The sequence below is a fragment of the Electrophorus electricus genome, chromosome 1 (genome assembly GCF_013358815.1).
Source record: "Electrophorus electricus isolate fEleEle1 chromosome 1, fEleEle1.pri, whole genome shotgun sequence".
In the NCBI taxonomy this organism is placed as follows: Eukaryota; Metazoa; Chordata; class Actinopteri; order Gymnotiformes; family Gymnotidae; genus Electrophorus; species Electrophorus electricus.
Window position 1 is genome coordinate 6,759,323 of NC_049535.1, and position 26,844 is coordinate 6,786,166.

Sequence of the window (26,844 nt, forward strand, 5' to 3'; positions counted from 1 at the left end):
CCCATTCTTGCGCAGAATGGTCAGTCATTTCGCGCGCACATTGCCCCATATCGCCACCCCCCCCAACCCCACCCCCAAACACATAAACACACACACACACACACACACACACACATACACACACACACACACACACACACACACACACACACACACACACACACACACACACACACACACACACACACACACACATTTTTTCCTACCGTCTCACAATAATTCCATGGCACGTTTATACCTACAGTTTTCCAAAACTTCCCAGGATGATTTCAGTGAAGCGTCACCCAGTTTCATGATTGTACACAGATCAGAACCATGGACAGCACCCCACGTCTCCCATGTTCTGCCTAATGAGGAAACATGAGGCACCTATTGACCATGTGTAACTATTACACAAATTCATTTACACACAATCGTAGCGGACGTTTGGCAGTTTGTTACCATGTCAACAAACACTTATGTAAGAAATTTGCTCAACCTTCTGTACAGATAGGAGCAAATGCATTTATTTGATGTATTACCAGATGTATTACCCTTTTCAATATATATAAAAAATTAAGCTCTAAAGAAATTATATATATATATATATATATATATATATATATATATTATACATATGACTTACAGTTGTTTTCTCAAGGGTGAAAGTAAATTTATACATGACAAACATTATTTCTGTTATTAAATCCCAAACACATTATTATTGTTGTTGTTGTTAACACTGGTACAAGGTTCACACCATCTTCATGAATTTATAAAAAATATCATTACCTTCAAAACAAATAGATAACAACCAAATAAGCCAAAACAGTACAATACATCTACTAAAACTGTAATAGAGTAAGAAATTACAACTCTTCAAAGTGTAAATGATTAACATTCTCCATGTGGTCTGTCTTTGCCCCCCTGTGAATATAGTGAAGGTGAAGGTAATTAGACATCCTCAAACCCTCAGAAGAACTAACATCAGCTAAAAATGAGAAGACCTTGTGCTGTCCTGACACTCACTCCTGCCATTTCAACATTTAAACATGTGTCCAATATATGAGAACACTGTTGAGCCATGATTCATGCTTTGTAGCTGAAAATGTGATAAACTGTCTCTAATTAGCACATAGACACACAGACTTGATTGTTAGACCAGATTTGCTTGAGAGTGGGAGGAGCTTGTTTTCTTCATTTATTTTGAAGTATTCACTAAAAAAAACACAGACATTATGTTAGAAATGCTGTCTAGAGAATTTCTTAACCCAGAAAGGTCAGTAAACTTTGACATGCTGAGTAAGGAGAGTGCAAACATTAAATATCCTGGAAATTTCCTAAAATGTCATAAAATAGAATAACTGCTCATATAATGGTTTAATATCTTTTTTGTGCATCTGTACATTTTATCTCAAAGGGTCCCCACAGTAATACCTAGAGAATTTCATTCTTTTAAAATGTGTTACTCTGTACGTAATATCAGCTCTTATGGAATAACATCGTGTTTTGAACATCTGGTATTTTTGCTCTTTGATGTGTTGTTTTCAGACCATCAGAGACCTCACATCATTGGTTCAGTGTGGGGCCTGGATATGTTTATCAGTTTACCAGCAGTGTTTGATTTTAGACAAAGGAACTAATCCAAGCAAATCCTAAATACTACATTACCCCTGCACTCACCATGGTGAATAAACATTGCCATATTGACAATTATTCTTATCATAAATCAGACTTTCAAATTTCCTGGAGATGGCGATAAACAAACACAAATTATAAAGTAACACTGATATGTTAAACTAAAGTGTTTTATGAGCCATGTCTGCTGTCTCACTCACCTTTGTTTCCCGTCACACCTGTCTGTGTTTACCTGAAATTGTGAGGCACCCATCAGTGGGTTTATGGCAATTTCTGCTGCTGCATGCAAAATAAACAAGGCTATTTAACATGTTCTGATAACAGTAATGACATGTGTGAAACCCCCCCCCCCCCCCCCCAAACAAACATTGGCATTCAGTCCTAAAGAACAGCATGGGTGACATTAATAAGGAGGTCAGTTACACATGGAAGCTTGATGTCAAGGTTGTATAAAGGACAGTCTGCTTGAAATGGAAGAGTGCTTCTATTTAACACAGAAAACTGTGATTTTCTAGATTTTACATCACACTATCTAGCCAAAGATAACTGTGATAGTGGGGTTACTTCATTAACCTGCTTCCTTAAAGCCCCTGTCTACTCATTTTGATGATTAACTTCTAGCTTTCTGTAGATTTTGTGAGTATTTTTCAGTGGACTGGCAGGCAAAGAATGATTTTAGTCTTTTCTGTTGAGAGATTACATTTTTTTTCTGTTGAGTTTGAGTTGGGTGGGACTAATTTTGATGATGTCAGGTCTGCCAAAGTACCAATCAGAGTTCACGTACCTGCTGAATTAGGACAACTCTTGTATTTCAAGGTTCTACTTGTTCCACCATTAGAAGTTATACTTTTGCTACTCATTTGTCACTTTTTTATATATTCATATTGTTTATATTGTTACTATTGTAGTGTCCATTGTCTTCCAGAGAAGGATGGGGACCTGGGGATCAAGGGAGCACACCAGCCTGTACATATGATAATAATAATTTGTGAATGAATTTGTGAATTTGTGATTTAAAAAATATTCTGGTCAGAAATACATATGAAATCATCAATATCCTATTTGCTTTATTAAGATTTGCTAAAAGGCCTTGTGAAACCACTCTCCCATCTGAGAGCAGGATCTCACATTAAATGATTACTTTCCTGCATATCATTCCATTTATTTATGATTGAGCAAACTTTAGCTAAACCATCTAACATTTTGGTTACACTTTTTGTCACTTACAAGTTTTAGAGTGGTGTGTTTTCCTATAGGAGAGGCTCTAGTTTAGAGTAAGGTGGACCAACGTACCACTAAACCATGCTGATCCTATGTAATTAATACATATATATTTTGTAAATAAAACATTAATAAATGCTTATTCCATTGAATAACTTTCCTATTAAAAATATTTTTAATCATGTGAAACCAAGTTGACAGTGACTTAAGGAAAGCAGTCTAGAAGAAGATAGTTGTGATAGATCTGATAGCTGGCCCTTCATTACAGTGGCCTTATCCTTAAAGCGATAGAAAGAACAAAAGCTTTTGTCATATGCATTTAATTCAGTTAAATAAACTACAGTTAAAGAGGCAAATAGGATTTTCCTATGCCATATCAAGAGGGAAACCTCTGCCTATCATGATGGGTAACACATCTCCTTATTTGTCCAAACCAATTTATCATTATTGTGAAATGCTTAACAGTGCTGAGACCATTCACTACACTAACTTAACTGAATAGGTTTGGTTTTAAAGTAGACTACTGAAATAACATAAGCTCATTTAACTCATTTCACCTGAGACAAAGTTCAGTTTAATTCCTTCACAAATATGTACCATAGAGGAATGTCAGTGTGTCTGAATCTCAGGCAAACACATTTCATATTTAGCCGGTGAAGAAAAACAGTTCATGACTCGTGCCTGCATCCAGCAACAGCCACTGTCACTTAATCCATTGCCATCAAGTTGGTGTGTTTGTGTTTAGGAAAAAGACATGGTGAAACCAATCCAATCTGAAAGCAGACTCTCACATTAAATGACCACTTTCCAACACATGTGGCCATCCAACTGGATAAACAGCAGGCCCTCTGGAGAATAAGGAGTGAACCACTTATCGCTGATATGGGTTACGACTCCAGCCACCACATCAATACAACCATTTTCTCACACCTGCTCTAGAGCCATAGTGACTCACCATCAAAACAAACAACATCAGATCTTTTGCTCTCATTGTGTCATTCATTGAGTCTAATGGAGGTGTACTGGTGGGCAGTTGTTGAGAGTTAAGTAATGGCCTTATAAATGTTTTCATTGGATTTCAGTATTTAAATTCAAATACAGAGGTAAGGAGTCATTTTTACCAGACTGCTATTAAATTCTTTTACACTAGATTCCACCCTTTATTAGCTGAAAGCAACTAAAATGCCCTTTCCAACAAACAGAAACAGGACCCAGAATGAAGCTTACTCTTCTCCTGCGTGGCCTGGCAGAGCTGGTGTAAACAGAGGTCAGTTTGATTTTAGTGGTGAATTTTTTAAATACATTAAGGGTTTCCTGGAACTACTGGTTCTGAAGAGAGAAATATTTACAGTAAATCATTAAATGCATAGCAAAGAACGTTTGCCATTCAAATTGAATACAATTAGCCCAGAGTTATTTTATCTCACATTATTTAGCCTTTGCTCTTGTGAAGGTTACGATACTGTTATCAGAATGTCACTGCTTCCTGTGGCATACATGCGGTCTGCTTGCCGGACTATTCTGCTGGTAACAGTTACAGCGTTGACACCAGACACACTGACTGCCTCTGACTTTTGGTGGTGAGGAGATAAAAGTTGCTGAAATGCCAACAGTATGGTGGCATTTAGGGAGAATTTGCAGTTTCACATACATTCTGCCTGTTTAAGGCCAAATTACATTCTTAGAGTCAGTATGATCAGCACCATAATTCAGCCTATAATTCCACATAATTTTTTCTTTTTTTTTCTTCTTTATGCCATATCAAACAGTTCCATTCTGATGACTCAAATATTGTAAGCACCCATATTTCACATCAAATTGTTCTCCTCTCTTGGCTCTTTGTTAAGTAGTACGTGTGTGTCCAGTTAACTAACCAGTCTTTGGTAGCTAAATCTTTTCATTATCCTTTAATTTACTTTATAAAGATATGATTTAGCAACAATTCACACATAGATGCTAGAAGGTCATATTTAAGTGCTCTTGTACTAGACATTTGCCAAGTTCAGACTTGAATTCATATGAATTCATTTCAGTGATTAATTTCAAAAATTTTAATTTGGTTTTATTAAAGCAGCTCTGTTGGAAGTATGTTAATGTATGATGTTCTCTGCACATTCACTGCAGATCTTGTCTAGGTTCAGGAATATTTCATTTTTTTTAAAGTTCTCCAAATGTCCTTCAGTATAATCTATTCACTGTAATTCGCCGACAGTGGACCAATGCCATATGTTTTTTTTTATGACATGATGACCAATCTCAGTCTATATTAACAGAAAAAACTGTACTGATACTCCTGGACTCTGATGGCAATTAGTGCGATCACAGTCAGTCATACATTGCTTTCTCACTTCAACACATACATATGTGTTGTACTGAGCATTTTGTATGAATGTTGCAACATGTGGAGACTGCTGTCAACACCATGAGCCTGGCCCTTATCTTAATCGGAGTCAACATGATAACGGACAATCACAAACGCCATTATTTTCACCATTACCTTGACCATCCAGCACAGACATGACACAGCTACACTGAAAGCAATTTCTGTGAAAAACCTTCAGTGCAATCAAAAATAACATATAGTGAACATGTTACACATTGTAAATTCAACTGTATTGTGACAATGTGCTGCTGCAGCATATCTAATATAAATGTAAATAAAGTTTTGAATCTGGAATCTGGAAATGTTTTGTGAACATGACTAATGAAATCATGGCTAGTTTATTATTATTTTTTTAATTAATGCAGTATCCGTAAAACTTTCCAATGATATATGCATATATCATTGCACACAAACATATGAAGTATCACTTTAAACCTCTGAATAAACCACTATCTGCCCTTTTCAATTTATTATATTGAATTTGTCATCTTTTGCTTTTTTTCAAATTAAATAAACAAATGCATGTGAATAACTTAAGCATGGATTATTTATAGAAGACGTGTCCTAGCTGATTATGCCTTTAAATTAAACAACAGGAAGAAGTGTCAAAATCTAAAATCCACACCACAGATCCACAGACTTGCTCCACCCATAACTCAGCTGTTCTGCATCATGATATGTAATCTGATATGACAGATTTGAAGGGACAGACGTTCTTCTTTATATTTTATTTGAGACTTTTGTTGGGTTTCTCTATCACTATACCTTCAAAACCATTTTATTGAAAAGCCTTTGTCAGTATTTCATGCTGTTTCACTGTTGTTAATTTTACACAGTAACACCAGCATTTCTATGAAATACAATCATTCACAGCTATCTCATTTGAGCTTTAATAACATGACCTGCTTTAATATTTAAAGCAATGGAGCTGAGCCTGGTTAATACACAAATCAATCCCTGGCTTGCTCTTTGAGAAGGGTCTATGGTCCTCCAGCCTTCTGCCTCTTCTTATACTTTCATCTTATCTGACACTCATTCAAAACAGATAAGGTTTGGACTCCTCAGCTCTGAATCCTGTGTACTGTTCCTGTGTACTGTTCCTGTGGACTACTCTTGTGTACTACTCCTGTATACTACTTCTGTGTACTAGTCTTGTGTACTACTCCGGTGTACTAATCTTGCGTACTACTTCTGTGTACTAGTCTTGTGTACTACTCCTGTGTTCTAGTCTTGTTTACTACTCCTGTGAACTACTCCAGTATACTACTTCTGTGTACTAGTCTTGTATACTACTTCTGTGTACTACTGCTGTGTACTACTCCTGGGATTCTCCATGATGCTGCTACATATGTGTTTCAACAGCACAGATAGCTAAGCTCTTACTGGGTTTGGAAAATTGGCTTTCTGCTTAGTAGAGCGATACCAGTAGAGTTAACCAGTAAATGGTGCTTGGTAGCAGATAAATTAAGAACTGAGCAGGTTGTGTTTTCCTCCAAATGCATTTAGGTCTTCAGAGATCTTGTCTGAATAAAGTGTCTCACAAAAGAAGCACATGCAATGATGAGCTGACAGATCCACCCAAAATCTAGCTCTGCGGACCTTCCAAAATTCCACTGTCATTTCTTTTTAAACCCCATGGTAGTCATTCTAAACACAATGTCTAATAGCTACAATAGCCATAGTTTGGATAGCGGATCTTGGGTCAGTGCGAAAAGAGGTTCTAAATTATCATCCCATTGTGTCATGAAACCACAAGTGAGCATTTAGTGCCATTTGTTCCTCTCCTGTATTTCAGCCACTGAGGAGTGCGTCAGCACTGGGGGTGATGGAGGCTCAGCAGTGTTTCAGCATTGGGGGTGATGGAGGCTGAGTAGTGCATCAGTACTGGGGGTGATGAAGGCTGAGCAGTGCATCAGCACTGGGGGTGACCCCCCCCCACCCCCCCCCCCCCCCCCTTTAAGGATGAAGGTTAATTAGAAACATAAGTGCTTGGCATTCATAAATATGGAACTTTGTAATGAAATACTGTCATCACATACTAAAATAAAGGTTCTTGACCACATAAAGCTTTATATGTAATTAGTATGCAAGAGAATAAAGTTTCCAGGTTAGTTTACTTGCAAAGGCAACAGGCTCCTCATCAGGATGTGTAGTATCTTATCATGGTCTAGGACATTTAAGAGAAAAACCTGCCCCAAAAATCATTCACAGACCAAAAAACTCCATGAAATGAAATGAAATGGGCAGCTGAAGAAGAGGGTCCACAAGCAATGACCCTTTAAGCAGGTAAAGCACCCAAGGACTCTTAAGGACCTGGAGATATCCTTCATGGAGGGATAGTGTCATCCCTTGCTATGTGCCACTCACCCTTTCCGTTATGATTTTTGGAGAAGACTCAGAGCTATAGACGTAGAGAATGAAAAGTGCAAAACCTAGGGTGTCAAGAACTGGCATACATTGTTTTCAGGAAAAAAATCTGAATTAAAGCCTTTTTTTCCTCATCAAATGAATCAGTATAAAATAAGTTGCAGTGTCTTGCAAGTAATCACCCCCCTTAAAAGTCTTTTAGATTCATCAGATTTGTCTGGATTACAAATGACACACAGATATTTACAGCCAGTATTTTTATTGCAAACCAATATGTTCTAAATGTTCAAAGTCAAAATGTATTTTGTCAGCAGATCTTTTAAAATGTTAAAAACTGAAAAAATGTTGCTTATAAGATTCGGTTGCTTCAGACTAGTACTTGGTAAAAACCTTTTGTTGAACAGCGTTAAATCTGTTGGGGTATATTTCTACCAGCTTTGAACACTGTTTAGGAGTGATTTTCTCTCATTCTTCTTGGCAGATTTTTGGTAGGCTGTTTGGAATATGCTTGTGGACTTTAATTTTCAAATAGTGCCACAGGTGTTCAATTGGATTGAGAGTCATCCTGTAGACTTTGACATGACCATTGTTTAACATTCACCTTTTTGTTGTTCAACCACTCTTTGCTCTGGCCTTGTGCTTGGGATCAAAATCCTGCTGAATGGTGAAGTTTCTCCCACGCTTCAGTTTTTAGCAGATTGAAGCAGGTTGTCTTGTAGTATGTCCCTGTATTTTGCACCATCCCCATTCATTAATCCATCCATCCATCCACCCATCCATCCATCCATCCATCCATTCATCCATCCATCAGTTTTAACAATATGCCCAGTTCTTAGTGAAAAAAAAGCTTCCATACAACTTGATACTGCCATCCCCTACACCTAACTATTTTGTTGAGGAATGAGCAATGTTCAAATTTGTGACACGTATCATTTTGAGTCTTGACTAAAAACCTCAATTTCTGTCTCATCTGACCATAAAACCTTCAGCCGATGATTTAGCTGGGGCACTCTGATACATTTTCTGATATATTTTCTTTTTTCTTTCTAGAAATCAGTGACTTTTTTATTTACCCTCACATACAGGTCAATTGAATGGAGAGCTGTTGACTGTGGACTGCTGCACCTTTATTCCAGCCACAGTAAGTCCTTCAAAGTGACTGTTGACCTCTCTGTGGATGGCCGCAAAACTTCACTTCCTGCTCTGATGCTGAGTTGTCTAGGCAGTGCCAGGGTGGTGTGAGGCAGATTCTATATCCTCATAATCAACCCTCAGTGCTCACTACATTTACAGCATTTAGCTGATGCTTTTATCCAAAGCGACTTACAGTTATGATGGAGTACAACTTGAGCAACTGTGGGTTAAGGGCCTTGCTCAGGGGACCAACAGTGGCAATTTGGTGGTGGTGGGCTTGAACTGGCAACTTTCTGAATATAAGTCAAGTACATTCAGCACTGCTAATCACTAATCACTACTAATAATACTTTGATAATAAAAATGATTTAGGAAAAGTCTAAGCCAACTGTGTCCTTATTAGGGCAATATCTTTCTTGGAAACTTAGGTCTTCCATAGAAATTGCATTTAATGATGACTGATGAATGACTTTTAAAAGAGTTTTAAAAGAGGTCACTTTCTGAGCATTATTGTCACACACACACACACACACACACACACACACACACACATATATATATATATATATATATATGAAGCACTTTGCTTGCACAGATGATGAATGACCTCTGTTTGAAACGTTCTGTACTTTACTACAGTTTTAAGTCTCTCTCTCTCTCTCTCTCTCTCTCTCTCTCTCTCTCTCTCTCTCTATATATATATATATATATATATATATATATATATATATAGATAGATAGATAGATAGATAGATAGATAGATAGATAGATTTACTCAAAATTTGTTGATCACAAAAGCATGGAACCATTATTCTGAAGGGGACTGGAAATAGCTTCATTCACTGGAAAAAACGAATATTTATGATGACTTTGGTGAGTCACCTTTGGTTGTGACAGGCCTTGCGCTGGGTCTGTGGGCACTGACCATTGTCTGCCCGGCAGGGAGGCTGGGGGCTTTGGGAAGCCTTGGGTCGGACTGCGGCCCGGAGTTTTTCTGTGACTTTGAGAGGTCTGAGGCCGAGGAGGCCACAGAAATAATTACACTGATGCTGAGACTGGAATTTTTCAAAAACCAAAGGATTAGCCCTGCAGGGGAAGCCCTGATACCTATAAAAATAATAAAAATAATTACAGCTTTGCAGACTCCTTACATGCACAGTATTGGGAATCCTAATCTATGTTGTGAATAGTGGGATCCAGAAGTATTATAAAGTATACTCACCCTTCAGATTTAACTGATACTCCAATGTTTGTCATTATTGTATCAACACCTTTAATGTAAAGATATAAAAAGTTAATTTATTAATTTTTACATAAAAATATCCAAAGTGGATATTAAGGAAAAGAAACATCCTTTCACTTTACCCTCGAGCCTGGTGAACAGTAGGTTGCCATTAGTGTGCTGGTAAATCCAATGCTGGAAGGAGGAACACTTCTGTGCTACTTCTGACCTTTCCTTCACCACCAGTGACCCTGCCTTGTCCAGGCCACAGTAGTGAAGATAAACACCCTTAAGTTCCACCTCTACTGTGGCGTAAGGAATGTTTCTCGCTGGCCGGTAAATGAAATACAGAGGCAAAAACCTGACAAATTCACATGGACACAGACACAGATGTAAAAGCACACATTAAAGCCATATATAGGCTAATAGTTTTATATCTGGTGAACATTTATGTCTTATATCCATGTTGAGAGAAAACAGTTTTATCTCTGGTGAAATTGAATGGTTATATCTTAAGAGTGGGCAGATATATTTTATATCTGTGGTGAGAGTGAACAGTTATCGCTTATATAAATTTTGCATGCTGTTTTGGTTTCTCTTTTGCATTCCGATTTATGGTTAGAATTTGCAAAGTTAAATCTACTCACTCAAGTTCTGAACCAAAATTCTCGATCATTCTTGTCTGGGCTGCAAAGATCTTGCAGTACTCTCTTGCCAGGTTTTGAATCTTACAGGCCTGTAAAATTGAAAGTGAGAAAAAAGATTTTAAGTTGAACATTCTTGCAGGAGTAATGTAAACAAAAGCCATACAGAAATAAATCACATGCAGTTTATATGCTGATACTGGTGTCACCTGCTTGGTTATTTGGATATTCCTTTCAGCCAGGTTGATTTCCTCTCTCCCTCTGTAAGCTATAGGGCTTTGTACCTTTATGAGACATGAGTTCCCCATATCGAACACTGGATCCAGCCCGTAGATCACCTTAGCCCGGCTGGTCTTGTGTTCGCAACCTGTCCCAACCTGTGCCTCCTCTGTCAAAATGCGCCCAAAAAACGTAACACCCCAGTAACCTGCACTGGACAGACCCTTACCGAAGAGCAGAGGAGTCATCTCAATCTCTTCCCCCACTGCAGAACATGGGCACAGGGGTGAGGGGAGAGAAAGGTAGGAGAGGATTGTGTGATGAGCACAGAGTCAGAACTAAAGGAAAAAGACTTCTGCTGCTTTGATTCTTTGATCCTTGTACCTTCTGAAGAATCTTCACGCAGGACCAAACTAGAGGGACCTGAGGACAAAACAGAAAAGGAAGATTAAGAAAGGCTGTCATAACTTGACAATTTGAAAGAAAAATACCATTAAGTTCAGTGAATTACTCTCAGAGGTGAGAAGGTAATCTGTGAAATCTGTGCCATATTCATTAGTGATGGTACACCTATAAAGCCCACAGTCTCTTTCAGACATCTGAACAACAGCCAAGGACACCTGACTCTCATCACCTGCACTGAAACAGAAAAATATGGGTCAAATTATAATTCAATAACAACATCCTCACAGTACTACTACTAGTACTACTGAACAGTGGTAGCTCTTTCCTTTAATAACAACTCCCTCAAGACTATTTCACACCACGCCATATCACAGGTATATTATGCTATGTGTTTTAATATTTTTGTACCACTAGAGGACACTGGAACACTATGTCTGCATACCTGCTCTTCATTTCTGTCATCTCCACATCATCCTTATACCATCTGAGAATAGAGTCACTCCGCACATTGAAAAACTGGCACCAGAGTTTCACGTTCCCAGAGGTATCACATATCTCTGTTTGGATCTTACGGATTACCTGTGGAGCTGCAGGAAGGCGAGAGACATGTTGCCATTCATGCAAAAGACCAGTTTAGTCGTGTCAAAATTACACAGTCACACCAACAGAACCAATGAACCACAGGCTTGCACATATGCCTTTTGAACGGCTGTGCTAAACACACTTAATGTCTCACTTTGCATGACTTTACCTTTGAGCTGTGCTGATCCTTGCACAAGTTCTTGGTCGTGATTTGGGAGTGCGAGCAAGACATCCTGATATATAAGCTCAGAGGAAATCCTCTCTGGTGGTGTTTGGGCTGGCAGGCTGCTAAGCGACTCCTGTGGAGGAAGGTTGTCCCCATGTGGTGCTCCTTCCTTTACCTCTGTGTCCCCTGCCATTTGCACTATGGTCTCCTCTTCTTTAGCTTGAGAGGAAATGTTCTCCTGAGAGACTCTTAAGGCATGTTTCTGGGGCACAGCCAGTGTGTCCTCTGTCCTCAGGTTTCTTCCTGGCTGTGGCACTGTGTTCTGCAGGACCACAGCTGCGTCACTCATGTCCTCCAGGTTCAGGGCCGCATTCTTAAGATCCTGAATTAAATAGACAGAGCCCGCTGAAGGTGGAGAAGGATGTTTTTCAGTGAGCAAAAGGTTTGATTCCTGTGAACTTTCAGGACATTCCCTGACCAAATTTAGTTGAGTGAAATTTTGCATCAATAATGACGTGATATTTGTGGTTTCAGCTGTGCCTGATAATTTAGTCGTTGTGCTGCCCTCAGCAGTGCGTGGTGTATTGTTATCTGTTACTGGCCCAGAACCAGCTGCGTCGGCACTTTGGGAACTCGGCACAGTTAAAGACTCATTCACTTTCACACTTTTTTCCAGTGCTTGACAGGCTCTGTTAACTTCCGAGGGTTGTAAGTTCAATGGTGCACTAACCACGCCTGGCAGGGTTTTATCGGTCAGAGCAGCACTATCGGCGAGCACTGTATCTGTCTGTTTAAATCCTATTTGATTTAATATATTGTTGTTTTGTTCATTGGTAGTGACTGAAATGTCAGCAAGACTGGATTCAGCACTTTTATTTCTATTTTTAAAATCTGGACTTTCATGTGTTGCTGTATCTGTACCATCATTCTCCTGCGTACTGTCCACATCGGTGACATAAATCAAAGGGATAACAGTTTCTAAGCATGAAGAGAGGATTTTGGAGGAAGCTGAGGTTTCTGGTTTAGGGGGTTTACCAGCAGGTGCTGGGGACGCAGGAGGGAAACAAACTTCACTGCCAGTTTTTGCAAAGTCATTTTCCACTAACGACTTCCTCTCATATTCCCAAGAGTTTTTGCCAGGTGTTCCTTTTTCGTTCTCATCTACTGCAGGGATGGTAGACTCTGATATTTTCTTGCACTCTTGGATGTCAGTAGCTTGTGCTGACTGACTGGATAATGCAGATAATTCCTGGGTTTGTAACTGCAGAGTTTCTGAGTTTAAGGTATTTGAGGGATGGTGCAGTTGCGAGTCTGTACCTATGGCCTGATAGGCATCACTGATGCCTGGTATCAGGTGTTCTGTTTCTGTTTTTGCATTCACACATACAGTTTTATTACTGCCAATTTCAGTTACACTGATGTCAACCTCATGCTGTTGGGACTTTTTTAATGAATCTGCTGCTGGTATTCCGGATTTATTTCCTATGCAGTGTTCTTCAGTCATTCGGTTTCTATGTTCCTGATCCTGCTCTTTTGCGTCAACTTGAGAAGAATTCATAGCTGATGTAACTTGGTCTTGTTGCTGTGTTTGTGAACTGTGTCTCAGGGGGGTGTTCTCACCCAACAAGGAAATTTCTTGGCCTTTCTGATGACACTCTGTGCCAGGGTGTGTGCTGGACTTGTTTGATCTGATGGGATGTTGTTCCATGTTCTGCCTGTGCTTATGATTTGTAATATGAAGTTTATATGAGGAAGGTTTTCCCATATTATCTTCTATGACACCATTAGAAGGCTGCTGCTTCAAATCTGTGCATGTCTCTATGTGGTGGGTAGTGGAGTTGTCACAAATAGCTGTTTCCATGTGATCAGGTATTTGATCCTTTGTAGCCTGAAAACAGAACACAAAATATTTGTTAACAATCTTTCGTTAAACATAGGTAAATACTCTGTGAGTGGGAATTTTATCACACTCTGACCCTTGAGATCTATCACCCTGTAAAGTTGAATTATAATACTAATACCCCTGATCCTAATCAAGGCTTGAAATAGCTCTAACCCTAATTCTAGCCCATTTTTTGGGGGGGGGGGCTATCACTAGCCCTGCGCATACAATGCTGGGAAATTGGTTTTTGGCTGTATAGTTAGTTCACAGTTTAGATCATGTTCACCTAGTGATTTTCTACACTGTTGAGCATACAAGCACATACTTAAGAATATAAGCATCAGTCTACTCTGTTTATATCTCTCATGGCCAGCATCTGATCTTAGAGTGAAGACTTCCCCCTTTAGCACTCTCACTATAGTTACACTTTGAATCAAATATTGCATAATGTGTGATGTCACAGCTTAAATTTAACCTTGTTAACATGGAAAGCCACCTGCTTGTGTATTAGTTTCCATGTCTGCACTTAATAATTTTTCCTCTTGGGAAAACTCATAACATGGCCATACAGAGAGAATATTTAAAGGCTTAATGACTTCAGAGGGGACTGTAGCTTTGGTGAAGACATTCGGAAAACAGGATTACATCAACATAAATTTAGCATGACATCACATTTAATAACAGAATTATTCTGTGGTTCTTCACAACGTTGGGTGCTATGTGATGCCATTTTCAAGGATACAATATGTGTCATGGATAAATACAATGTCTGTTTATGTTATTCAGTTCAAAACATATTGCATCTAATAATAGGCTTATGACTCTATTAATAACTAGAAAATGGAATTTTACTGACACCAGGAATGCCACACTGGTATAAGCTCACAGCAGGCCTAAATGGAAATGCTCACCATGCTTGTGGTGTATGGTACACACACATTCCTCTCACTGGTATCCATGATGAGTGTAATTCTGCCTCCAATCTGAGGTGGGATCATCACACTCTCAAATAATGCCTGTTCCTTAGTATCTCCAGAGTTCAGTCCCTCTGGTGCTTCTGTACACTCCCTGCTAACAAAGAACGTTCTGCTGCCAACCTGCTCAGCATGACCTCTTCCAGGCTCACCTGATAGTGGATCACCTGGTCTTTCTATAGCCATCTGATTTTTCTTTGTGAGACTCTTTTTTACTGCCCTGTCATGTGGTGAAACATCAGTTAGGTGAGAAGGAGATTGAGATGGTACAGCAGGAAGTGGATTTTCCCTCTTTACCTTGGTAGATCTTTTGAGATCTGTAGGTCTTCTGGCTGTGTCAGTTTTTGTTGCTGTAGAAATCTTCACCAAAGGCTGTTTCTGAGGTGCAGGGGGCTTTGTGGCAGACATGTTTCTGTTTCGTTCAGCCATTTCTAAAAATTCATTTTTTCTTAGTTTTGTTTTGACTTCCTTAACTGTACTCCTCAGTTCTGATGTAGCTTTAGGCTGAATGACATTGCTATCTACCTCCATCTGCACCTCTGAAGGTAATGGTGACAGATTTGCTTTTGAGAGATTTCTGTCTTTTCCTCTTTGAGTCTCTTTCTTTCTCTCCTGCTCTCTGTCAGCCTGTCTGTCTTCTCCTCCTCTCTCACCTCCTTCTGCTGAGATTTTGATCTTCTTCTTGGCAAAAAGATCCTCGTCTGGCATTCTATTAGATGCAAAGTTTACCACATTTATCATATTATGATCTACTATTGCTTGTCCATTGTTAAATGTATCATCATTGGAGACTGCCTTAACAGTAGTTGAAGGCTCTGGATGAAAGCCATCCAGCGGATTTGCAGCTACTGCTGTTTCCTTGTGATTTCGCAGCTCTTCTGGCTGCTCTGGAGAAGCTGCATCAATATGAGGGATGCTGGCGTCCGTGGGTGACCTGCACTTCCTCTGAGCTCTTTCAGGGCTACCTTCCCAGACGGCGTCCATGGCATCTGGAACATTTTCTTTGTCAGGATGTCTGATCTCTTCTTGCCCACGATGGCGACGCTTTGCTTTCTGCTTTAGTTTAGCAAAGTAATTCTGGTGAATCTTGTACTCATTCATGGTGCCAACCTCCAGTATTCCTGAACAAGACACAATTCCTTGACTGTTCCGTGCTGACACCTGGTAGATAGCAGCATCTTCCAATGAACAACTAAGGCAAGAAGAACATCACTGATAACTGAAACAGACCGCTACGTTTGGACCTCAGAATGAAAGAACAGGGCTAAAAGAGAATGGTGGAGTAGAACGTACTCGTATATGTGAAGGGTATGTGTCTTGCCTTCATGAATGATCTTATATTTAGGGAGGCTACAATATTTGTCCAGTTGTACATCATCTTTGTACCAAGTCACTTCAGGAGCAGGATAACCTACATAAGGGCAGAACAACACACACAACTTCTGAAGGTAGGAACTGGACGCAATACAGACTTTCATTCACACATTAACATCCATACATTTATTTGGTAGATACCTGAGACAACACAGCTGAATTTGACATTGGTGGTTTCAGACACAGCTCTGGATTTTAAGGTGGTCTCAAACATTGGTTGTGTCAGTTCAGTTAACTGGGCCAAAACACAGTAAAGAGTGCTCCTAAAGATACAAATACAGATGTGTAATAGTTATTTGTATAACTACATGTACTACTATGATATCACACACACACACACACACACACACACACACACAGACACGCACCCTAAACCACACACACATACACAAACAAATGCACACAAACATAAGATGATCCTTGTTTTAACACAGGATTAACAGTAAGGGATAGGGTTGGTTAGGAATATAGGATATACACTTATTTCAACACAAAAATATCAACAAAACAGTGATGACCTGTAGTATGCCTTCCATATTCCTGATTAGCTAGATCTGAGTAGATAATGCAGGCACATACTGTGTAACTCTCCAGGTAAGTAATATTAACTGGTGTTAAATTTTTACAGTCCATTAATTATGCACTTCACAGCATGTGAACTAAACAGATATACAGCTCCACATGAAACTGAACATGGAGCAGATTTATTTAGTGCTATTCTGCACTTGAAACAGCACCATGTAAAACAGGTGAGAACACAAATCTCTCCAGGACTAGGTCTGCCTGCCACACAAGTTTGCAACAATAATAGCTCAAAACCTTTCATGAATCCCAAATTTGCTTCTTTGATCCCCTAACCAGATTTTAATAACAATCTTTTTCTTTGATATAAAGTGAAGGGATCTGAACCAATTGCCCCATGGCAAGGGACAGCAAACATGTAATCACTGCACCTCTGTGATGGGACATGGATTAGTTTTGCCTCATGTGACAATGCTAATGTTGGTAGGAGATTAGAGTGGAAGTGGAGTAGTAGTAGAAGTAATATGTAATTTATCACATAATCACTCTGTAGGCCTAAAGATGAAAGGTTATACAATAAATGAATTTAGTTTTTATAGGTTTATCTAATAAAGTATCCACATTGAACATTTAATACTTTAAACAGCTTCTTCAAATTCTGTGTTGGAACTGGCTTCACACAACAATTACTATATTTCAGCAATTTTGGGATATAAAATATTTTTAAAAACCCAGAAAATACAATAAAGGCATAATTCGAAATAAACAATGAAAATAAATCCAAAGCACTACTGGTATATACTGCTAGAATATTCACGCACCAAAACATTCTTAAAATCTCTGAATTCTCTTAATTCATCTTGCCAGAATACATCTACCTGCTCTCTGTTCGGACAGTGTCCAGGTAGCTGTAGCTGTTACTTCCATTGCCTGCCAGCCTATCAGAGGTCCTGTGGATGTTGGATCCTCCATCTGCTGAGAACGAACGATTCAGCAGCCTTCTGGAGCTCATCTTCTCTACACACAACAGCAGAAACTGAGCACTTTGCCGTAATCCTACTGCTAAGATGTTTCGTTAGTCTTCCATCACTTCACTCAACAGCAGATTCCCAATGATTCCGACATGTTTGCTGTTAGCTTGGCTGTAGGGTTGGTGTGTGTAGCGTAGCTCTGGGGTTCCTCTCTGTGCTGGGTGAGCATTCAGGCTAAAGTGCCAGGCCAAAAGGGTCTGCTGTTTCCAGTCAGCCTGCAGCATACAGTTCATAGAGTCTAATTATAGCACAGCCACAAATAAGCCCCATGAGCACATAAGATTTCCCAAAACGGGTTGAGAAACTGAACACCGATTTATGGGCTGAATCTTTCCCATCTGAATTGAATCTACATTATTTTCTGAAGCAATTCAAAGCAGAAAGCAGGACTAGCTAGACTTTTGGTGAACTGCTAACACTGTTAGTTGCTCCCAGGGATTAAGAGTTTGAGAGTTTAGTCAGGGTTTTAAACTCTTAGTTCAGTCTAATTGTACTTTGTCCAGCACATTAAATGCTTAATATGGAAACCCCCATCATATGACCATGAGTGTCAGGCTGAAGGCACTCCTGTAAAATAAGGCATGGTGTTTCTTTCAACCACCACAAGTCTTGGGCTGCATGAACCAAAAGTGTCATGAGGCAACACTGAAATAAGTTTAATAGACAAAAAATTACTGATTGTAAGAAGAGTAATAATTGTACCACCGAACAAAAGACAAAGTACCATGTAATGCACCAGTCAACATGCACTACGACACTGGCAGCTCACTGACAATCTCTGATGTTCTACAGTAGTCAAACAGAAAAAGCTTAGAACACAAAGTGATCTGAAGAAAATGTTCAATTAAACTTTCAACATTATGTTATGGACAAGCAGATAAAATACTAAATGCTAAATTTAGCATTTTTTTTTACTATTTTTCTACTATTTACTATTACAATTTCTTTATTATTATTTGTGCTCATTAATGAACCACTTTTGTATATAACAAGAATGTAGGCCTTATGGCTTATATTCTTATGCTGATACATAGTGATGTCATATATTTATTGGTCATTAGAGTAAACCTTAACCTGACCTAAAGCTCTGTCATGTAAATGCATCATATTCTAAGTTACCATTTATCTAGCCCTTGAATGCTGTTACATAATTCTAAGTCTTAATTCTAAGATGTGCAAGTGTCTACCATCTGGCTTGGCTAATACATATTTTGATGTTGTATTATAAACATAGCAGTGAGAGTTATACTATGCTTACGAATAATAATATAGCATAATATAAGGAAAATGGCACTGGTCATAAAACAGAGGTTTCAATACACTACCCTTTTATAAGGTTCCAGAATTCATCATTTACTTATTGGTCTGAGAATAAGAGGTTTTGTTTTTTTTTATGGAACTCACATTTGAAGAAGTTGACTCTTACATTCATGGACTAGACTAAGCGGTGTTGTACATTTTCAGTAAGAGGTGGCACTGATTGGGTTCTCTTCCAGTCTGAAGCAAGTAGTTTCATCACTCAACTACAGTACCATGTGTGAGGGATTAGCAGTCCTGTCTAGCCTGTTCTCAGTTTAAAAATCTAGTGAGTTTATTCTGAGATTCTCTTATTTATTCTAAAGACTGTAGTCTAAATTTAATTTAGTTTATTTACTTTTTTTTTTTTACATAATTTGCATTAAAAGTAAGATTATATTTTACTGTAATTATTATTATTATTATTTGTTGTACAAAGGCTCCTTTCCAGAACCAAATTTTACTAGATGACTTTTTTATCATCAGGGTTGGCTTCTATATTTGGGCCTGTATCATACCTGCATGATCTGGTAACTGTCAGAGATACAGAAACAGAAGCAAGAGAGCACCAAACCTGTCACTGCAACTCCATTCTATTTAATTTAATGTCGTCAAATGTCAAATACTGTAATAAAAGATCAAGCAGCATGAAGATAGACACCATATATACCCTCTGAAGTATACAAACAGTTACAAAACTTTGGTAAAACATTATTTAGATGGTCCATTTCTGATTAGAACATTTTGATAAGTGTCAGTAGCATGTCACTGAATTAGCGCATGGTACCCTATTTGTGGTACCTACAGTGATATCAAATAATATGAAACAGCTAGTCTGGAAAATGATATCTGTGTTTAGAGCAAGGAATCTAGCCATGCTCTAGAGAGATGCAGTGGCATATAACTGTAACTTTCATGTCTTACATATCTTTCTTCCTTCTACAACAGAGTACTTTGAGAAAACTAATCATATCTTCCCTAAGTAGAGCAGGAGATCTTTGCTTATTTATTTTAAAACTTGATCCCAGTGAGTGACAATAATGCAACAAATAAGCCCCTATATGTCACAGTAGAGCCCCTATATGTCACAGTAGACCGGTACTTACCGGTACTTTCCTCGCTCGCAATCACCTGTCTTCTGACAGGGTACACCTGCACCTCATTGACCTGCATGTGTATTTATACTCCCACTGGTGCGGAAGGACAGCGCTGCACATTAGTAGTCGAACTACGCGAGCCTACTAGAGAGACGCTACTCCGCTCCTAAGTATCCACTAGACTCGGCAATGCTACGTGGAATATGAATAATAAAGAACTTGCTAATGGAACTTTGCCTCTCGCTTCCTCTCTGCCGCCCCTGTCACAGAATGTGCAGCCACCCAGAAGCAAAGTGAGCAGCCCTGAATGGGCTCACTTGTTGGCTGTCCAGATGGCGGCGCTGGATCAGCAAAGACAGGAGATTGGGGAGATTCGCTCTATGGTGCAGACGCTCGGCCAGTACATCAACTGAATGTCTGTAAGTACCGAGCAAAGAGCGAGCTCCCCTGTCAACCCGCCAGTATGCGAAGGGGTTAAAGGGTTGATTTCCTCCCCCGAGGCAAACGAAGGGGACCCCGAGGCCTGCGAAGGTTTTATTGTGCAGTGCGAGCTGTTCTTTGGATACCAGCTGCGACTGTCCGACCAAGCAAAAGTCTCGTTTGTCATCTTGAGGCTCACGGGAAAAGCACGTATATGGGGTGCAGCTCTGGTCACAAATAACTCCCTGTTTATGAACAACTATGCGGGATTTATCGGAGAACTACGCTCTGTATTTAACCATCCCCATCAGGGAAGGCTCTGCGGGCAATCACTGTTGCGCTTGAGGCAGGGATTGAAATCCGCGGCTGACTACGCCATGGCATTCCGGACCTTAGTGGCAGGAACATGCTGGAACGAACCTGCGCAGATTGATGTGTTCGTGAGGGGCCCATGCAGCTGGATGTAGCTGGGGTACAACAGGGAGGAAGAGGCGCCAGTACGGTGAGTTGTTCTTCCTCTCATCCCCTGTTTAAAATACTGGTTAAGGCCTCATGCAAAGGCTGTGTACTGTCAGCTTATGCCCTAGTAGATTCGGGAGCTGCAGGGAATGTCATGGACTGGGACTTTGCAAGGAAGCTAGGTATCAAGGCCATTGCTCTGCCCTCCTCGCTAAGCATACAGGCCCTGGATGGGGGTCCGGTGGGTCCAGGATACATCTCCCATGTGACTCCCCAGGTTCTCCTTGTCACCCGGGAAGGGCACACAGAACGCATCAGTTTCTTTCTCCTGCCTGGTCTGTCTCACTCCCTCACCCTTGGCTTGCCATGGCTGCATGCGCACAATCCACAGATGTTGTGGGTGAAAAACCAGATCCTGCAGTTGGCACCATCCTGCCATCGGAGGTGCTTCCCCAACAAGGCTGCACCCCTCCAGGCTACTTCAATAGAAAGCCCGGAGTACCAGGACCTGGAGCAGGTCTTCAGCCCCAGCATAGCCACGTGGCTTCCACGGCATCGAGATTGGGACTGTGACATAACACTCAAGGAGGGAGAGGTGCCCCCTCGGTGCAGGATCTATCCCCTCTCTCAGGAGGAGGAGCGGGCTATGGAACAGTACATCAAAGAAGCACTGCAATAAGGGTATGTCTGACCCTCGACCTCTCCAGCATCAGCAGGAGTCTTCTTCGTGAAGAAGAGGAATGGGGGCCTGAGACCTTGTGGACTCAACAAGCTGCTGGTGCATTCCCCCCCCCCCCCCCCCCCCCCGGTACCAGCCGCACTAGAACAACTGAGAGGGGCCCGGTAATTCACGAAACTGGATTTACAAAGCACATACAACCTAATCCAGATCAAGGAGGGAGACGAATGGAAAACAGCATTCAGCACCTCCATGGGCCACTATGAGTATTTAGTTCTGCCATATGGTCTGGCAACGGCCCCGTTGATTTTCCAGGCCTACATTAAAGAGGTTCTGAGGGAGTTTTTGGGAAGATCTGTTGTCGCATATATCGACGACATTTTGATCTACTCCTCCTCCTGGAACCAACATGTGTGTGACGTACGGGCCGTGCTACAGACCCTATTAGGGAACCACCTGTATTGTAAGGCAGAGAACTGCAAGTTCCATCGCAAGGAGGTCGACTTCCTAGGTTACGCCATTCAACAAGGGTGTGTGGGTATGCAACCAGGCAAGGTGGAGGCAGTGAAGGCGTGGCCAAGGCCGCTTACACACAAGGCACTACATCGCTTTCTGGGCTTCTCCAACTTTTACAGGAGGTTTAATAGATCCTTCAGTTCGCTGGCAAGGCCCCTCACAGACCAACTCCGGGGACCTGTGAAAAAGATCAAATGGATTCAGGAGTTCAACAAAGCCTTCGAGTAGCTCAAGAACGCCTTCGCGACTGCTCCCATCTTGCAACAACTGGACCCTGAGAGACCTTTCGTGCTAGAGGTAGATGCCTTCAACATAGGAGTGGGTGCGGTGCTTTTGCAACACAAGGGAGAAAAAGGCAAGACACCCATTCACAGTATACACCAACCACAAGAACCTAGAATATCTCCAGACCACCAAGAGACTAAATACCAGGCAGGCCAGGTGGTCAATCTTCTTCTCTGGGTTTCAATTCAAGGTCACCTACAGGCTGGGAGAGAGGAACACCCAAGCAGACGCACTCTTGCGACAATACACAGCAGAAGCACTGTCCACGAGCTCAGAGCCGATTCTCCCGCCCACCTGCTTTTTGGCGTCCCGGGAGTGGGAATTGGACCGACAAATCAAGGATGCTAATCCCCATCCACAATGCCCCGACAATCACCTCTATGTCCCCTCAGCACATCGAAGTGCACTTATCACGTGGGCACACACTTCCTTGGGGACGGGTCACCCAGGCACTGCCCGCACCACACATTTGATTGGGGCACGTTATTGGTGGCCTGCTATGCCCAAAGATGTGGGGAGGTATGTGGCTTCCTGTCCTGTCCCGACTGTGCATGTAGCAAGACGCCCCAGGTGCCTCTGGCAGGGAAACTCCTCCCCTTGCCTATGCCCCACCGACCATGGTCCCACCTGGCAGTGGACTTTGTAACCGACTTGCTGGTCTCTGAGGGCAACACCACGGTCCTGAGTGTTGTGTATCGGTTCTCGAAAGATGGTTAGATTCTTCCCATTGGTAGCCCTGCCCAATGCATGGGAGATGGCCGATCTACTGTTCCGCCAGGTCTTCAGGCAATTCGGTCTGCCCAAGGACATTGTTTCAGACTGAGGTCCCCAATTCACATCACAGGTTTGGAAGAAATTGCTGGGCAAGCTTAACATCACGGTTAACTTGACGTCTGACTACCATCCTCAGGCCAATGGGCAGGTGGAACGGGTCAACCAAGAGCTGGGTAAGTTCTTGCGCCACTATTGTAACCACCACTGAGAAACATAGAATACGTACCTCCCATGGGCGGAATACGTGCAGAACTCCTTGTGACACACAGGAACTGGCCTCACCCCCTTTAAGTGTGTTCTAGGCTACCAGCCGCCTCTTTACCCCTGGAACATCCCTACATCAGACAAGCCGGAAGTGGACAGATGGTGCTGGGAGAGCGAACGGACCTGGGAGGAGACACACCAGAACCTGCGTAGGGTGATTGCTGTCTACAAGAGGAAGGCTGACAAAAAAAGAGGGGAGACCCCCAAGTACGAGATCGGGCAGAAGGTATGGGTCTCTACCAGAGACGGCCGAGCAGGCGCCACAGGCAAGCTCGAGACGAGGTATGAGGGCCCCTACTCCATTACTGGCTGGGTTAACGAGGTGACCTACAGAGTAGGCCTGACGGGAAGTAGTTGGGCTTCCTGGGCCTTCCACGTTTCCTCACTGAAGCCTGTGAGGGAGGGCTCCTTTGCAGAGGAAGGGGATTCCCCAGAAGTTCCTCCCTTGCCTCTGGTGATGGAAGATGGCCCAGCGTACAGGGTGCGTTCTCTGTTGGACTCCCATAGGAGGGGCCGGGGTCTCAAGTACCTGGTGGACTGGGAGGGATACGGTCCTGAGGAGCGCTGTTGGGTCCCGGCCTCCCAGGTTTTGGACCTCGGCCTCATTGCCTCGTTTCATAGGTGGTGCCCGCTGAGGCCTGCACCGAGTCAACGGGCCAAGAGCCGGTCAGGGCCTTTGGGGGGGGGGGGGGGGTTCTGTCATGGTAGACCGGTACCCAAAGGGGGGGAACACGCTCCTGCTGGACCAGGACCGTGTCACACACTTTCCTCACTCGCAATCACCTGTCTTCTGACATTCTTGCAAGATGGCGCCGGTAAGGTTGGCTGCCGTCATGACTGCTCCATCCACACCTGGTACTTTTTTTGCTCTTTTCGCTATCTTCTTCACTCTTTTCGCTCTTCCCGCTACCCCTGATTTCTCCACAGCCCTTCTTACACCACGACGCATATCTCTTACAGCAGAGATGCTCTTATTTCTCTTAATCTACATAGCACTCACCTCAAGCCATCTCTAACCCCGGACACAAGATGGCCGACGGCGATCCTGAGGGAGAACAAAGGACGCAACGTGAGGAAAAGGCCTCGAGGGAACCAAGCCGGCGTCAGGAACAGGCTGAGGGCTCGGGCACCGAGCTCCTTTACCTAGCATCCTGCTAGCCAATATCCAGTCTCTGGACAACAAGCTCGATGACCTCCGGGCCAGGATAAAGTTCCAGAGGGACATTCGGGACTGCAACCTCCTCTGCTTCACCGAGTCGTGGCTGAACCCAGCGGTACCGAGCCACACCATTCAGCCAGCCAAGTTATTCTCGGTTCACCGCATGGACAGGATGGCAGATTCGGGGAAGTCGAGAGGCGGTGGAGTGTGTGTGATGGTAAACAACAGATGGTGCAACAATGCCAATGTTGTTACTCTCGCCCGCTCCTGCTCACCTAACCTAGAGCTGCTCACCCTCAAGTTTTGTCCTTTCTACCTTCCTCGGGAGTTCACTTCGGTCATCATTAACACTGTGTACATCCCACCTCAGGCCAACATGGACACTGTACTGTGGGAACTTCATGATGCTCTCACACAGTTTCAGGCACAACACTGGGACGCTGCACTTATCCTAGTTGGGGATTTCTAACAGTGCTAACCTCAAGCGTGCAGTGCCCAACCTTTACCAGCATGTAACCTTCTCCACCAGAGGAAATAGGACACTTGACCACTGCTACACCACATACAAGGACAGCTACAAGGCACTAGCTCATCCACCATTTGGTAAGTCGGACATGCCACCATCTTCCTCCTAACAAAATATAAACAAAGGCTGAAATGGGAAGCTCCAGTTCAGAGGGAGGTCGCGCGCTGGACAGGGCGATCTGTGGACGCTCTGCAGGATGCTCTGCAGGACGCTCTGGATGACGCAGAGTGGGACATGTTCTGGTGCAGCACTGATGATGTCGGTGAGTTTACAGAGGCAGTAGTAGGGTTTATTGGGAAACTAGTGGACAACACGATTCCAAGAACCACCAACAAGAAGTTTCCCAACCAGAAGCCCTGGGTGGACAAAACCATCCGCGAGGCTCTGAACTCTCACACTGCTGCCTACAACGTGGGGATCATCAGCGGGAACATGGACGAGTACAAGTCTGCGGCATACGAAGTGCGCAGGGCGGTGAGGGAGGCAAAGCGGCGCTATGGGAGGAAACTAGAGACACAGTTCCAGCAGAGTCGCTCTAGATCCCTGTGGCAGGGACTATGGATGATCACGGACTACAGGAGCCCACCCTCCGGACTGATGAGTGCGGATGAGTCTCTGGCGAACGAGCTGAACACATTCTTCGCTCACTTCAAGGCTACATCTAGCAGCGCTAATGCTAACAGCACTAATGCTAACAACGCAAAGGGTGCTATCAGCGTAGCCAACGGTGCATGCACAGAGCCCACCATAGAACAGCGCCCTCTCATCATTACGGAGAGTGACGTGAGGAGAGTGTTCAAAAGAGTGAATACCAGGAAGGCGGCAGGACCAGACGGTATCTGCTGGAGAGTCCTCAAAGCCTGCGCAAACCAGCTAGCCCAGGTATTCACCAACATCTTCAATCTCTCCCTGATGCTCGGTATCATCCCATCCAGCTTTAAGCGTTCCACTATCGTTCCCATCCTGAAGAAACCTCGACCCTCCGGCCTCAATGACTACCGCCCTGTTGCCTTCACATCAGTCATGATGAAGTGCTTTGAAAAGCTAGTCAGAGATTTCATCACATCTTCACTGCCAGCCTTCACTGCCAGTTTGCATACCTCCACAACCGCTCCACTGATGATGCAATTGCACATCTGCTCCACACCATACTGACCCACCTGGACAAAGGGAGGGGTAATTATGTTAAAATGCTGTTTATAGACTACAGTTCAGCATTTAACACCATCATCCCCGCCATACCCACTACTAAGTTGGAGGATCTAGGACTGCATACATCCCTGTGTGACTGGAGCTCCAACTTCCTAACAGACAGACCACAATCAGTACGGGTGGGCAACTGTACCTCATCCACCTTCACCCTCAGCACTGGAGCTCCTCAGGGTTGTGTCCTAAGCCCCCTGCTCTTCTCACTGTACACCTACGACTGCACAGCCACTTCCAGCTCCACCATCATTGTCAAGTTTGCTGACGACACAGTGGTCATGGGCCTGATCTTGGACAACGATGAGAGGGCCTACCTGGAGGAGATTAAACACCTGGAAAACTGGTGCCAGGAAAATAATCTCCTCCTAAACGTCAGTAGGACAAAGGAGCTGATCGTGGATTGCAGCAAGAAGCAGGAGC

The 26,844-nt window shown here is 42.4% G+C and overlaps 1 protein-coding gene across 5 annotated transcripts; it reads right to left on the reverse strand.

Annotated features, from left to right (window-relative positions):
- Nucleotides 1-7,830: 7,830 nt before the first annotated feature.
- Nucleotides 7,831-17,944, reverse strand: alpk3b (alpha-kinase 3b). Of its 5 annotated transcripts, none has more exons than XM_027019844.2 (14): nt 17,591-17,944; nt 16,332-16,453; nt 16,110-16,227; nt 15,114-16,008; nt 11,964-13,848; nt 11,655-11,799; nt 11,319-11,446; nt 11,192-11,230; nt 10,798-11,072; nt 10,592-10,680; nt 10,088-10,305; nt 9,945-9,993; nt 9,605-9,829; nt 7,831-8,314 (listed from the first exon to the last, which is right to left on the reverse strand). In XM_027019844.2, the coding sequence occupies exons 1-14, from the start codon at nt 17,722-17,724 to the stop codon at nt 8,272-8,274; spliced, it is 4,365 nt and encodes a 1,454-aa protein (XP_026875645.2). In that variant the 5' UTR covers nt 17,725-17,944; the 3' UTR covers nt 7,831-8,271. The 5 variants fall into 5 exon arrangements, with proteins under 5 accessions (XP_026875645.2, XP_026875641.2, XP_026875644.2 ...); XM_027019840.2 differs by having other exon boundaries at nt 14,754-16,008; XM_027019841.2 differs by lacking the exon at nt 7,831-8,314 and adding an exon at nt 8,941-9,222 and having other exon boundaries at nt 14,754-16,008.
- Between the last annotated feature and the right edge of the window lie 8,900 nt (nt 17,945-26,844).